The sequence below is a fragment of the Channa argus genome, chromosome 15 (genome assembly GCF_033026475.1).
Source record: "Channa argus isolate prfri chromosome 15, Channa argus male v1.0, whole genome shotgun sequence".
Taxonomy (NCBI): Eukaryota; Metazoa; Chordata; class Actinopteri; order Anabantiformes; family Channidae; genus Channa; species Channa argus.
Window position 1 is genome coordinate 12,102,494 of NC_090211.1, and position 14,662 is coordinate 12,117,155.

Below are 14,662 nucleotides of genomic sequence, written 5' to 3' on the forward strand. Positions count from 1 at the left end.
ACTGAGTGTGTGTGTATGTGTGTGTTGTAGAGGCGAGCTATGCCATCTGCAGGACTGGATTTCTGAAATGCGCCCTCAACTTAGTTTGGTAACAAATCAGCACCCACTCGTTTTAGTTTTGGATTCATTCTGTGTTGTACACAGGGTTCTCCGCGGGTGCTTTCCTCTCCTGTGGCGTAAATATCGTTTTTCCCAGTAGTTCTTCCCTCTACGGGTCGGGATATGTGGAGAGTTGGAGGCGTTGCTTCCTCCACCCAAAGCCTCCCTGAGTTGGGATCCCACAGACGCGCTATGACATGAAGGTAAGAGAGAAAGTGGAGGCGCTGATCCGAGCCGTGGCGGATCAGACTTTTATTTCAGATTTGTCGGGGTTTTAACTTTTAAACTCAGGAACACAGCTGAGTCACGGCCACATACCTACCGGACCATCCCATTTGACGCAACTTGCATGATAATGGGCCCAGTCGTCCTAGCTTGGGACAAAAAGGACATATGAAAGAAATAAGTGAAATCGCGACCACTGTTTTTATCCAGCCGTTGCGTTTTTCTCTCCATACATTTGTGGATATTATAAAACATACCCGGGAGAGCATGAATAGGCCTGATCTGGAAGAATATTTTTCCACTTAGCCTCCTCTTCGTAGCTGTTAAAGAGTGTTAATATCCTTCCACACTTGCACCTGAACAAGAAATTGTACACTTAACTGGCCAGATGTAGATGTCGGAGTACTTTCATAAAATGTATGATGCTGTCACGTCAAGGTCAAAGTACTGAAACTGTGTGAGTTCACCTGGATTGTCTGAAGGCAGTTTGATTAAGTAGTATGAGTGTGTATTGGCGGAGACGGGGTGCTGACTCTCACCCCACTACTGTCATGTGATGATAATGTGTTAGTCTAAATTAAGACATTCATTTGTCTTCATTACCAGTGTGATGGCAATGGAGGAACCAATACTGAATAAGAAATCTGGCCACAGAGAGACATTGTAATTGCCAGACAAACTCTTTGCTTTTCCATTTAAACCACTGCTCTCTCTGTCATTACCTGCATTAAAAACCCTTTTCTCCACCCAAACAACTTTCATTTACAGGAAGTCGCTGCTACGGTGCCATTTCTGTCTGACTTTCTAGTTATTCCTCACACAGTCCCTGGAGATAAAGGGACTGAATAGTAAACTGGGCCTGCATTGGTAACAACTTGATATTTAACCTGTGGTCAGCAGAGCCACAACCTTTCTGTGTCTCACTACTACCACTGTACAGTCTATTTACAGTCCTGCTGCAGCACAGGATGTGCTCTCGTAGTATGTCAGAAACTGTAGGCCAACCCACTGCAGCCACCTTTTAATTCATAGTATGACCACAGCCTGCTGAGGTTTTTTAACTTTTAAAAATTAAAACGTTTTTAGATTCAGGTTTGCTAGAGTATTAGTGTTGCCCATTACAAACTAATTCATCACAGTACAAACTGTACACTTGTTATAAAGCAGATTCTTCATTTTTAGTATTCAACTGCCTCGAGAAGTCAAGCCCACCTCTTTTGTCGCGCATCTTTTTTTTAAAATATATTTTGGAAATGCTTACTCATGCTTTTTAAGGGATGGGATTGATCCCATTCAGTGCTTTGTACACTGAGGAGACAGGTCTGGGAATGACACAATCTCAGTTCAGCTGACTCATTGCCCTGGCAACATAAGGTAAAGGAGTCCAATGTCCAGGGGAAAGCGATATGATACTGTCAAATAACGTTATCTTGCATAAGTCTTTAAATACTTTAAACCCTGCTGCTGCTGTTGCTGCTGTTGTGGTTTAACCAGGTCAGAAAAACATGGGATGTGGAGCCTCTCTTCCTTCTGATAACAGTGACCTAATCTACAGATTATTACAGCCAGTATTTGCTTTTCAGGGGAAGAAATATTTCAGTATAATGAAAATAAATTCCTGTGTCATTGCTTATAACAAAGGACTGTATGCTCTCACACAGATCTAGGGAAATCTGAGCCTTGATGTTGTGTTTCACATTAGTTGAAGCTGCTGAGTCGTCCTCTTTCCTTCCAAACCAAATTAGTGAAATAATGTGTGAGACTTGAGACGTAGTTACTATAACTATTGACACCTGCAAGAAGTAACAAAAGGATACGGTTTGTTTTTTAAAAATGTAAAACTTCTTTCTCTTTATCAATATTTTAAATGAGAATAAACGACATACACCTTCAGATATGTCTGCATGTCTAATTTGTGTCTCTAACTTTTGCAGGACAAACGCTCTCAACTTTTCTAAGGTTGTCAAGAAAAGGCCGACTTCATCACATTTTTCTGCTAAACTCATCTCCACCTTGCCTATAGGGTGACAGTTTGGGCTGGCCTACTGTTAGACTATTTTGCCACTTGGAAACACAACACACAACACAACATCATGCAGACCTCATCTCTCCGCCGTCAGATGAAAAACATGGTCAACAACTACACAGAGGCTGAGATCAAGGTCCGAGAGGCCACTTCCAATGACCCCTGGGGACCCTCCAGCTCACTCATGTCTGAAATTTCAGACCTGACCTTCAATGTGGTGGCTTTCACTGAGGTTATGGGTATGATATGGAAGCGGCTCAACGACCATGGTAAAAACTGGCGCCATGTTTATAAGGCACTGACACTGTTGGACTACATGATCAAAACAGGCTCTGAGCGTGTGGCCAAGGAGTGCCGGGAGAACGTATACACCATACAGACACTGAGAGACTTCCAGTACATAGATCGGGATGGACGTGACCAGGGTACTAATGTCCGAGAGAAGGCCAAGCAACTGGTGGCTCTGTTGAGGGATGAGGAGAGGCTGAAAAGAGAGAGGAGCATGGCGCTGAAGACCAAGACACGCATGGCAGGGGTCACCAGTAGCTTAGGCTCTGGATCCCTGCCTCCTCCATACCCAGGAAGACACACCAGCCAGACCAGCTCAGCGGGTGTCCATGGGGATGATTTGGGCGTGTGCAGAAGCTCACCTTCTTCCTTTCACTGTGAGTAGCAGGGACACATGACGCACGTATACAATACACACTGTGACACAATTTTTTTGCACCCTTTGAAAAAAAACACACCCATGGGCATCTTCAGTTGTTTCAGTCATGTGGTTATCTAATACATTTGATTGAGCTCCTAGGGATTGTGGAAGTAAAATAATAACAAGAATAACAGCATTCCATAACATCTTGATTCATCAGTGACCTAAGATTGTGCATTAGATGTTAGTAAAGGGAAAAAAAGAGGCATTTAAAGTGGAAGCTACTATGTATATTATAATAATTTTCTATGTAGCTTGCATCATTCAGTTCTTGCCTGTGATTTCTCACTAACGTGGATGCTATTTTAATAGCAGCAGCACATTAAACATGCAAGTCTCCATGAGTATGAATTGCTGAGTTACCGTGTTAAAGTGTGTGAAAGTGTTTCAGTTTTGCTTGCTACTCACAGTTGGGCTTCTGCATTCCTTTCGTTCTCCTGTTTACGATCATGTCAGCTATACTAGATTTACTAAAGATAGGAGGCCCTGTTGTTAGTTAATTCAAAGGAAAACCTAAACTAGATAACACGTTCATTTGTGCTGATTTGTTTGTCTACTGCAGCCATTTTGGTGAGATGACATTATGTAATCACACCTAAATTATTCTAATGCTGATGTGTAGGTTTTAGGATATCAGAAATCATCAAGCAGGTGTGGCATGTTGTAAATGTGGTGGTGGAATTTGTGTGGTGGTCTACTGCTTATTGAAAGGTGTTAGACAGTAGCAGAGATGTTGCTCCATGCAGAGACCAGGTACAATTGTGTGCCATGATGTCTGTGGTTTTTCCTCATGGTGTAAACAGAGGCTTGCCCACATATGGTATCTGGCTGTTTTATTACCGCTAATTCCCCAAACATTCTTTTTGTCTAATACATTTTTCCCTTCAATAGACATTCCAGTGTCAGTGGAAACATGTGGCCAGTTGCAACCTCAGAAGCCCAAAAAAATTTAATACATCTGATACCAACCACAGAATTTTAAGTTTGAAGCCTACATTTATGGGACAAAGGGTAGCATTCATGCTGGGTAACCATAACAATTTTATATTCCAGCCATCACTTGGTCTTCATCCTAACAGCAATGCATTCAAAAGGCCTCAGTGACAAAGGATAAGTACTTTAAAGGTGTGCTGTGTTATAATACATTAATGTGTGTTAGCATGCGATTGTGTGATGTGCATGTATTTGTGCCACTGGTCAGTTTAAATACAGTCTATTCTTCTTTCACTGCACAATGTCTCTGCCCCTGATTCTGCTGCGGGTGAATTTTAAAGCTAAAAAATTACAGGATACTGTTGATCACTAGGATATTCCAGGACACATGCATGATTGGAGTGTTGGACAAAATGTTAATGGATGGCGTGGGTGTGGATCTGAAGGCTGGCAGCAGCTAATTTCCAGTAAGCAATTCGGTTCAGATGGAGGATATTGAGGGTTAGCACAGTGGAAACCAATGGTTTCTGAGACCTGACTTTGCCATTGTGTGGCCTGGTGTTTCTTTTAGCCTGGTGACCTACAACCTGGCACCCAAAGTGGTATGCTGCCAAACCCCCATCCCCCTAACTTGGACCTGAGTCCTGGATCACACCCAGAGGATTCGGGGTAATAAGGTGGGCCCCACTCCAAACCGTCCATTCCTCTCCCCCTCCACCACCCTAACTCTCCACACAGGCCCACCATTGTTCTCAGTGCAGGCAGAGTGAGGCAGAACGTGGCAAGCAATGCCAGCACAGGCCCTAAACAAGGGGCAATGAAAAAAATTAACATGCAAAAACAGTGTCAGCTCTTTTATGACCGTCACCCTAAAGTGTTTTTTTTTGTTTGTTTGTTTTCAATATCTTTTCCACTCTATTTCAATTTATTAATGCTTTTGTCTTTATTCTTCTGTGGCCCTTTCCTTCGTACACCCTTCCTGTCCTCCCTTCTGGTCTTCCTCTTTCCCTATAGCCTCCTCTTCTTCTCCTCGAATTGCTCCAGATCTGGAGCAAGCTCGGCCCGCTACCAGTGGAGAAGAGGAGCTGCAGCTGCAGCTGGCTCTGGCTATGAGCCGAGAAGAAAGTGAAAAGGTAGGTCTAACTGAGAATAACACACACACACACACACACACACACACACGTCCCCTTATAACACCACTCCTAAAGAGTCATCTTAGTTGCCCTGCAGCTGATGTGTTGTTATTCTGTGGTAAATCAGTAAATGGCATTCTGCCTCTACTAGGCTTCCATTTCCCACAATCAGTCACTGAAAGTGATATCATCAACTCTGACTCAGATATGGCCAATATGGCCACCTTGATTAATGAGTGTGAGCTAAAGAGTGAAAAGCCAGATAGACACCCATACCCCTCCCTAGTCTTCATGGCAAGGGCAGATCCTGCCTTCTGTTACTTCTCCTAGGCCAAAATGTGAAGATATCAGTGTGCATAGTAATTTCCACTTCTGTAATCAAACTTTGATAATTTTATGATTTTGATGATGAAATTGAAATCCATTTTCCTGTTTTCTGTGTTACTGTATGTTTTTGAGTCAAAAGAAATCACTTTTAAATCGTTCTCTTAATGATTTCTTTAAATACATATTTGAGCAAATTGGATCTTCCTCTTACCTTTCCCTTTGACAAGTCTTCCTCCTAATTCCTCATGCTTGACCCTAGCCATCTCCCCCAGTGGAAATTGATGAACAGGCCCAGCTCCAGATTGCTATGAATCTCAGCAAGGAGGAGGGCCAGAAGGTATAAATACACTGGCAGCAGGGATGACCCTACCTTTGCACTCTTTGGCCTACAGCACATCTTCTGTTGATCTGTACACTAAAACCGGTATCACAGCCCAGACTCCTCCTTCACTTTCCATAGATTTAATATGTGGCCTCCATCCTTCACTTTTCAACAGTGAAAGGACATGCATCTATCTTCAGCGACTAATCAAATGAGGCTTGATCTTTCTGTTCTGCCAACCTTTACATCTATTTTCTTATACAAAACTAGGTGATACCCATGTCAGACCCTCTGACCCCTTCTGAAGTGGTGTTATGACCCCTTTGCTCTGCTTGGGACAGCCTTGGATTTGCATGCATGCTTTTGGAATGCCCAAGCATTATTTCCACATTTATTTATCACAAAATTATGGTTAACACATCCACAGCCAGTCCATCGTGCACCTGCCGCACTGGATATGGATGAGGAAACCCAGCTCCAGTTAGCCCTGAGCATCAGCAAGGAGGAGCATCAGCAGGTAATGTTTAACATTTTGCACCTCCTGGTTTGTTTGCTATGTCTTTTCAAGATGTACAATCATTGATCTGTGGTAACATCTCTCAAAACCACTGTACCCCACCTCACTTTTACTGTTTCATTCTGTCTCTTTGTCCTCCCTTTTTCGTTCTCTCTGTATGCCAGTATTAGGTAGCACAATAGAACTGCTCTGTTAGCCACAATGATGCTCTGCTCTTTCTTCTCTTTGACCAGAGAATTATCTGGCTTCCGGGCATTGTACAAATCTATCTCTGGGTCTAACGTTGCTTAGGAAACATACAAACTTGCTTTTGTGCCTATGGGCTTCCGCTGATTCATAAATATAGTATGATGTGACAATATGTTAATTTTGCCAGAAGCTGTCAAGCCTAAAGGAGTCCATGTGTCTATTTCTGTTGACAGGAACAGCTCAGTCGGCAAGGAGATGAGTCGATGCTGCAAAAAGCTTTGGAAGAGAGCAAACGTGAGATGGAGGCTAGAGGCGGGGTATGAAATATTGGGGTATGGAATATCTCAATGGGGGTGATGAAATATAATCATACATTTGAGAACAGGCGTTTACTGACCAAGGATCAACCCCAAACCAAGCAACCAACTAAACTGAAACAATGTACTGGACAAATGAAGTTTTCTTTCTTGTTGATTTGGACAGACTGCCTTCATGGACCTGGTAGATGTTTTTGCAGTGCCTTCAGATCTGCCTCCTAGTGACCGTCATTGGAATAAGGCTTCACACCAGGCGGGAGCACATCGTGGGGACATAGATCCCTGGGACTCTCTTGGTAAGCTTTGAGTTAGCTTACCATGACAAAATCAGGAGTATTTACTGAATGATTTTTGTCATTTTCTAAAAGAATCTAATTGTCAATGACCGCATGCAAACAATAAAATCAACAATGAATTACCTCTACTCACATTTAGTGTCTGTTAGTCTGCAACATATTCATCTGTGTTGTAGACCTTCATTATAGTCCAAAATAAATCACCTTTATTTTTTGGGGACAAAAACAATACGTTTTTAGGTTTTTCAAAAATGTGCATTACAATGTGGTTAGAAATATAGGGCACCCTCCTTCATATACAACTTGTTTTGCTCACAAGTTGTTTTGCTATTCTACGAAAAACTTGCTCCCTCTCTATTTCTCCTCTGTGGTTTTAAGAGGGCAGAAACATCCCCTCAAGAGTAGATCCTGCCTGGATGGCACCACCAACCTCCAACAGCCCTCCACCACCATGGGAGCCCCCATCTGAGCCCTGGCATGACCCGACAAACACTGTCTCCAACCTCAATGCCACAGGCCGAGTATGGGCCCTACCTGCCAGCACAGGTAAGTAAATACAGTCACTGGCCACTTAGCTACACCTCTCTAGTACCCAGTTGGACCCATTTTTGCCTTCAGAACTGCCTTAATTTTTCATTGCACAGATTCAACTAAATGCTGGAAACATTCCTCAGAGTTTTCTTTCTATATTGATATATCATCACACAGTTCTCATGACACAGTTGGTGCAGATTTATTGGCTGTGCATCCATGATGTGAATCTCTCATTCCACTACATTCCATAGTCCTCTATTAGATGGAGCTCTGGTGACTGAGTACAGTGAACGTTCATGCTCAAGAAACCAGTTTGTGAGGATTTTATTCTGCTTGAAGTAGACATCAGCCTTTCAGTACACTGTGGTCATAAAGGGATGAACATGGGCAGCAACATGCCTCAGTTGTAATAAGTTGTTTAATTACTGTTTCTATCAGCTCAGACTAATCTGGACATTCTCCTCTGACCTCTGGCATCAACAAGGCATTTTCACACAGAAAACTGCATCTCACTGTATATTATCTCCCTTTCAGACCATTACCTCTTTACCTCCATTTACCTCTGTAAAGCCTGCTGTTGTGCATGAAAATCCCAGTAAATCAGCAGTTTCTGAGATACTCAGGCCAGCCTGTCTGTCATTCAAAGTGACTTAACTTACCTTTCTTCCTGATGCTGATGCTCAGTTTGAACTTCAGCAGATCCTAATCATGGCTGCATCAGTACATTGAGCTGCTGCCATGTGATTGGCTAATTAGATATTAGATATATGGAAGCAGTTGAAGATGTGTAACTAAAAAAGTGGCTGGTGAGTGTATGTACATACATGCCACTATACAGTTCAGTTGATAACAAATTAGAGAGGCTACAAGTATTTTAAATGAAATATTTCAGGTAATTTCTTTTGTTTTTAACCTCTTCAGGCATTGATCCATTCTTGGCTCCATCAGAAACAACAAAACTCAAGGGAGCTGTTGAGGAACCATCTCATCGAACTATAAGTCCATCAGGTAAACACCTTCTTCACTTACTATTTTTGGTTTGGTTTTGGAAATCCCATATTTGTACAGTTTGCACTCTCTCATTTTCTGCTGTTAGATGGGGATCTGTTTGATGAGGCCATGGATGGAGGTCATATGAATGGCCGAGGCGAGGGAAGCCCTGAGCCCTTTGACCTGTCAAGTCTCAGGGAAAGCTTGGCTGCCCCCAGCCCCCGTAAATGCAAGACACCTGAGGCTTTCCTTGGTCCAACAGCAGCTTCCTTGGTTAACTTAGACAGCTTGATCCCAGCAAATCCCTCAGCCAAGACCATGAACCCCTTTTTGACAGGTATTTATTAACCTTTGTACTTAGATTTAACTCTACCTAGTTTTTTTATGTAATTTAGCCTATTAATTGCAAATTATTATACAAAATTTTTATTTTGTCTTCCATTTAGGTAATATATGTATCTATATATATATATCTATATATATATCTATATATATATAGATATATATATACACACACACACACACACACACACACACATATTACCACAGAATGGTAATAAAGTTGTAGAGGACTTTTTGTATGTAGACTTTTTAAAACTTTAAACTTTGGGTAACTGGAGAAAGTAAACCTACTACTCTGCGTTTTTGTTTCTTTCTGCACAGGCCTGAGTGCTCCTTCAGCCACCAATCCATTCCAAACCGACCAGCCCAAACTAAGTTTAAATCAAATGGGCTCCAGCTCCACCACCTTTGCTCCTCCCTCTACTTCTCTTCCATACAGTGCTTCCTTGCCCCTGCCTATGAACCACCAGCCTGCCAGCCTCCCTTCATCACTAACTCACCCCACCCAGCCTGGTCTGGACCTGCCAGGGAACCTCCCTGAGCCCTTGTTGCCCTTCTCGTCAGCCAGTACCCAAGGACCACAGGCTGCACAGAGCAGTCAGAACCCTTTCTTATGATGACAAACTGAACTGGAGAAAATGGCTTAGAAAAAGGGGAACTCCATTAGGCTTGAAAGATCCCAGTAACTAAAGATTGAACTGCAGTCCAAATGACTTGTTTAAAAACTGTGTTCTTAGTTGTTTTTACATTGTGCTATAATACAGTAACTATTAGACTGGTGCAAGCTGTTCCTGCTCTTCACTATCCTGCTTCCTAACACAAGTGCAGAAACAAGGTGAAAACATCACCTTTGTTTTAGAAAATAATAATGTTATGTAAACTTCTTTAAGGTCATGACATATTAATATTAATAGACCTCTGGTGCAAACTTACACAAAAGCACAGTTTGATATCAAATTTTATTTCTGCACTTCTTCACATACAGACATACTACCCAGACAAATGTAGTATGATTATTTCAGTACATCAAAAAGTCTGCTCATTCAACTGTTTGTATGAATGGCTTAGCTGGCCTCTGCTGCTGTCATGCTGTCTGGCTGCTAAAAAGAACTGGCAAGACCTGTCCATCTCCTAAAATGTTACTTCTTTAATCAAGGCAATTCTGTGAAGCTTCTGTTGTACCAACACTGATGAGGAACATCAATTTACAATGGGGAAATAAATTGCTGAACTTAACTGAATAAACTTACAATTTGGGAGGACTATACATGCTTCACACTGACCATTAGAATGGCAAATATAGAAAATGCATAAATCAAGTTTTAACCATTGCTTGCACGTCTCATAAAATATAAGGTTATAACACTTCTTTATTCTTAATGCTTTGCATTTTTTTCATTTCCCTTGATGTAAGAACATTTGATATCATAACACAGGCCCACACCCAGTACCAGTTTTATTATTGTTTGGGTATCTTATGCCCTCTGTTGGTAGTAATTCAAAGCTACTATGCTTTAACCTTCAAGTAATCAGCGTTTTTATGTAAGCTGTCCTGGCATTTGTTTCTCCTCATTTGCTACTTGGTAAAAGGGAACTATAAGAGCTTAGTTCATTTCATACAGACATTAGTCTTTATTTATAGCAACATTTTCTCCATTGTTATTGTGACATGTTCCTTAGGCAATGTCATGAATCCTTGCATTTTACTTTTTGTTTGGAATTCAATTAGTACAAGTGACCAATATAAACAACTATTGGCTGCATGTAAGAACGTCAGTAGTGATGATTTAACAAACATGAAATGGTAAAGCATTCAACCATTCCATCCTACCATGCTATCACTAATACATATTCTTGTATATGGTCTCAAAGGTTCGGCATTTGTTTTTTCTTTTTGAGTCTTTTCATGTTCTCAGTGAACCCAACACTACAGTATTACCGACTGTAGACATCATATCATTTTAAAATGTACACAGTCTTTGTATATAGATGATACTGAAATGGAAAAATGTTTGAGATTGTTCTAAAGAAATTATGCAATATCACTTGACTTTAATGGACTCCAGCCAGCTGAGCACCTCCTGAAGTCCCTGTCCAGAGCGGGCACTCATTTCCAGTGTTGTGATTGGCTGAGTAGCTGAAGCAATTATGTCATCCATTCTGAACAGTGATTTTATCTCTACAAGACTCATAGTGCATGGCATGTCGCTGAAAAAAGGTGGGGGAAAAAAAGTGAAATACAATGGTAAGAACAACAGAATTATAAGAATGAATACATATTAAACCTGGGAAATCTTGCATTTTGCACATATGGCAGGTGAATTAAGAAACTGATGTGTATGCTTGGATTCTCACATCTTGTTGAAGAGAATAAGCACAGAGGCACTGCACAGAGGCTCAGCCGAGAGTACTGACAGCAGCTGAATACAGGAGGAGGATACCTGAGCAATGTTGGCAGAGTCCACCATAAACTATAAATAGCACAAAGAATTAAAACATTCCAACTGTCAATTTCATTCATGCTGCAAGTAGTTACAATAATTATAGAAAAACGTACAATGACAGAGGAGCAGTCATTGAAGTAGCTAGCCCATATAGGGCCCATGCAGCCCCCCAGCTCTCTCACTGTCACCCTCTTCTTCTTCAGTGTCAGATCAGTCAAGTTGGTTCCTACCTGTAGACGAATAGGGTGTCAAAATCAATAGGCCACAATTTAAAACCATGTTTAAACTAGTTACTACCTATCGTCTTAAAACTAACTTTCATGAGTACTTACTGTCGGCAGAGTAGAGGGAGGTTCTCCTAATTCATGTAAACTGAGCTGTAAATAACTGTTAGGAAAAAAGCCAGCAGGTGCCAGTGCTGTAAGTTTATCTTCCTATCAAACTTAACGTTAGCTCAGTATATCATTAAGATTCGTAAATACATGCGGTACTTCACTTGAAAACGTGTATAAATATTTTATATACAGTATATAGTATTTAAACAATCTTGTTTTGCAATTACATTTGTACTCAAACGTATGTAAAACTATATGATGTGTGCTGTTGATATGTTTAACACTGGCTAATCTTAAAAACCTCAACGGGCTAGACTTATTAGTACTGTATTTGATAAAAGATTTGGCTAGTTCAAAACAGTCAGCCAGACACAAAGGATATTTTGTAGACGTTTCAGCAACAGCGTTTTGCCAACACCCGTCGCTCCAAGAAGCAAACAGATTTCATTTCGGCTCATTTTAGCCATTAGTAGCATGTAGCCTCACTTGGAACCATGGCGACGGTGTCACTGTGATTCAGCGAAACAGAAATCAATCTCTTCGGTCTTGTTTCTGATTGGTTACCATTCCACCTATAATGAACCGGAAAAAAATCCAGCTCGCAGTTGGTTAGTCGTAGAGCAAGTGTACTGATTGGTTCATACCACGGAAAGCCAGAAAAACGCCCCCCAAAACTTCAGGAACTACAGTTCTGCATTGTTGATGTTTGCGCTATAGTATTTTCCTTCTAGAAGTACTGTATGTTGGGGAAATAACCATGGAAGCTAAAATAAAAAAGGAGTTAGGTACAACCATGCTAAAGTCAACTGGTCACTCTGGGGGTGGATGCATTAGCGAAGGCCAGAGTTATGATACTGACACTGGGAGAGTGTTTGTGAAGATAAATCACAAAAGCGAGGTATTGTATCAAACTTAATAGGTATTTTAATGTATCTCTTATTCTGGACGGAAAAGAACATCGTTGACTAGGTCTTTGTTGCAGCATATTACAAACGTTATTTTTTAAAGCAATTTTGTGCATGAGAGAACAATGTTAATATTTATTTCTTCTACATGCAAAATAGTGTGGGTTTGTTCTACTACGCTGTTGTTGACGCAAATCCTGTTTTTGTTGTATTAAGGCCAAAGTGATGTTTGACGGAGAGATGGCTAGTTTGGAAGCCATTTTAAAGACAGAAACTGTTAAGGTCCCCAGGCCTGTCAAAGTGATTGAGCTTGACAGAGGAGGATGTGTATTTGTTATGGAACATCTGGACATGAGAGGTCTTAACAAGTAAGATCTCTCTCAAGTTATTTCTAGTACTGTATCCCTGTCAATAGTATCACTATGACTTGTCTGTTCATTTTTGATTGCTTACTTAATTTCCAAATCCAATGTGTAGGTACTCAAAGCAGCTAGGAGAACAGCTTGCAGATCTACATCTTCACAACCAGAGACAGTTGGAAAAATTAAACAAAGAACAACAGACTGTGGGTAATTTACCTTGCCTTAACTTTTGTGCATGCTAATAAAAACAAATGCTTTTTGTTTTTGCTTTTACTGGTGTGACAGAATTGTGGTAAATTCGAAGATTTTAACTTAGAATTAATTGGAGATTAATAAAGATATAATATAAATTATTTGTTTGATTATACACAGGAAAAGGAGCAGGGCAGTCAGAGGCTGCTGTTGAAAAGTTTGGCTTCAGTGTAACTACATGCTGTGGATATCTACCACAGGTAAAGATATCTGTACACTAGAGCTGTATTGTAGTCTCTAAGATGTAGTACATTTGTAGTGCATATTGGTGTATGTTCTTTGAGATATTATAGATATATTTATCACCAATGTCACTGTTGCTTTCTCTCTTTTAAACTTTCCAGGACAATGAGTGGCAGGATGACTGGGTGACATTTTTCTCCCAGCAGCGGCTGCAGCACCAGCTTAATTTGGTGGAGCAATCTTATGGAGATAGAGAGGCCAGAGAACTATGGGCCAAGTTGCAGGTACATCCTCCCTTTGACTCATTTTGCAACAAAACATATTTAAAACACAGCTTTACGACTGCATCTGTAATCTGACTTACGTGTGTTTGTGTTATTTTAGTTAAAGATTCCTCAGTTTTTCACTGATGTGGTGATTGTCCCTGCTCTCCTTCATGGAGACTTGTGGGGAGGCAATGTGGCAGAGTGTGCAGAAGGCCCAGTCATCTTTGACGCATCTTCCTTCTATGGCCATTCAGAGTTTGAGCTGGGTATTGCAGGGATGTTTGGTGGCTTCAACACCTCTTTTTACTCTGCTTATCATGAGAAGATTCCTAAAGCAACAGGTTTTGCAAAAAGAAACCAGCTTTACCAACTCTTTAACTATCTGAATCACTGGAACCACTTTGGGGGTGGCTACAGAGGCTCTTCAATAAGTGTAATGAAAGATCTGCTGAAATGATTGCACTCATTGACAACTGCAGAAACTTTCAATCTAAAAGTCAAGTATTATGTTTGTATTAACAGATGCTAATATGACCAAGACACTAAACATAACATACTTACACTGTAATGTCTGTTCTATTATGTAGAAAATACATAATTAACATAGAACTAAGCATGCCTAGGGTGCTGCATCTACCCCAACATGGTTTCAAAATAAAAAATAAAATGCTTACATTTCCATTACTATCCTAACTAATGATATGTTTTGAACCTCAAGATCCAATATATGAGTTTTCTGTTATGCAGTGTTATGTATTTTGTTTCCAAGGTTTGCATGGCCTGAGTTTGACCAGCACCTGACTGAATTATATTGCTCCACTATTCTACTGAATGTAATAGTACGTTCTCCACATCATAGAGACTCCTTTAGACTGATCCACTAATGCATCTGTTTAATATTTGCTGTTACATGCTTAACTAACAATAAATCCTGGAATCTGTTTGCTGTCATCTGG

General features: G+C 40.8%; 3 protein-coding genes across 5 annotated transcripts; 2 read left to right on the forward strand and 1 right to left on the reverse strand.

The window, feature by feature from the left end:
• Positions 1-10,226, forward strand: epn3a (epsin 3a). Of its 2 annotated transcripts, XM_067476332.1 has the most exons (11): positions 1-302; positions 2,259-3,015; positions 5,007-5,125; positions 5,712-5,789; positions 6,202-6,291; positions 6,714-6,797; positions 6,964-7,093; positions 7,472-7,639; positions 8,549-8,635; positions 8,724-8,954; positions 9,281-10,226. In XM_067476332.1, the coding sequence occupies exons 2-11, from the start codon at positions 2,418-2,420 to the stop codon at positions 9,574-9,576; spliced, it is 1,881 nt and encodes a 626-aa protein (XP_067332433.1). In that variant the 5' UTR covers positions 1-302; positions 2,259-2,417; the 3' UTR covers positions 9,577-10,226. The 2 variants fall into 2 exon arrangements, with proteins under 2 accessions (XP_067332433.1, XP_067332434.1); XM_067476333.1 differs by lacking the exon at positions 5,712-5,789.
• A 341-nt stretch (positions 10,227-10,567) lies between these two features.
• arl16 (ADP-ribosylation factor-like 16) lies at positions 10,568-12,258 on the reverse strand. Of its 2 annotated transcripts, none has more exons than XM_067476338.1 (5): positions 12,120-12,258; positions 11,736-11,781; positions 11,517-11,633; positions 11,315-11,400; positions 10,568-11,167 (listed from the first exon to the last, which is right to left on the reverse strand). In XM_067476338.1, exons 1-5 carry the CDS (start codon positions 12,212-12,214, stop codon positions 11,002-11,004), a joined length of 510 nt encoding a protein of 169 aa, XP_067332439.1. In that variant the 5' UTR covers positions 12,215-12,258; the 3' UTR covers positions 10,568-11,001. The 2 variants fall into 2 exon arrangements, with proteins under 2 accessions (XP_067332439.1, XP_067332438.1); XM_067476337.1 differs by having other exon boundaries at positions 11,315-11,430.
• A 231-nt stretch (positions 12,259-12,489) lies between these two features.
• Positions 12,490-14,647, forward strand: fn3krp (fructosamine 3 kinase related protein). The gene is made up of 6 exons (XM_067476335.1): positions 12,490-12,636; positions 12,860-13,011; positions 13,121-13,212; positions 13,378-13,457; positions 13,602-13,724; positions 13,825-14,647. Exons 1-6 carry the CDS (start codon positions 12,496-12,498, stop codon positions 14,161-14,163), a joined length of 927 nt encoding a protein of 308 aa, XP_067332436.1. The 5' UTR covers positions 12,490-12,495; the 3' UTR covers positions 14,164-14,647.
• Positions 14,648-14,662: the final 15 nt, after the last annotated feature.

Excerpts from the sequence above, each read along its gene's own strand:
- epn3a (XM_067476332.1), top strand. The coding sequence starts at position 2,418 with ATGCAGACCTCATCTCTCCGCCGTCAGATGAAAAACATGGTCAACAAC. Across the intron at positions 5,126-5,711 it reads GCCGAGAAGAAAGTGAAAAG|CCATCTCCCCCAGTGGAAAT; the intron begins GTAGGTCTAACT and ends GCTTGACCCTAG. Across the intron at positions 6,798-6,963 it reads AGATGGAGGCTAGAGGCGGG|ACTGCCTTCATGGACCTGGT; the intron begins GTATGAAATATT and ends TGATTTGGACAG.
- arl16 (XM_067476337.1), bottom strand. The coding sequence starts at position 12,214 with ATGCTACTAATGGCTAAAATGAGCCGAAATGAAATCTGTTTGCTTCTT. Across the intron at positions 11,782-12,119 it reads TTGCTGAAACGTCTACAAAA|GCTCAGTTTACATGAATTAG; the intron begins TATCCTTTGTGT and ends CAGTTATTTACA. Across the intron at positions 11,168-11,314 it reads CTTATTCTCTTCAACAAGAT|CGACATGCCATGCACTATGA; the intron begins GTGAGAATCCAA and ends ACCTTTTTTCAG.
- fn3krp (XM_067476335.1), top strand. The coding sequence starts at position 12,496 with ATGGAAGCTAAAATAAAAAAGGAGTTAGGTACAACCATGCTAAAGTCA. Across the intron at positions 12,637-12,859 it reads AGATAAATCACAAAAGCGAG|GCCAAAGTGATGTTTGACGG; the intron begins GTATTGTATCAA and ends TGTTGTATTAAG. Across the intron at positions 13,012-13,120 it reads GACATGAGAGGTCTTAACAA|GTACTCAAAGCAGCTAGGAG; the intron begins GTAAGATCTCTC and ends TCCAATGTGTAG.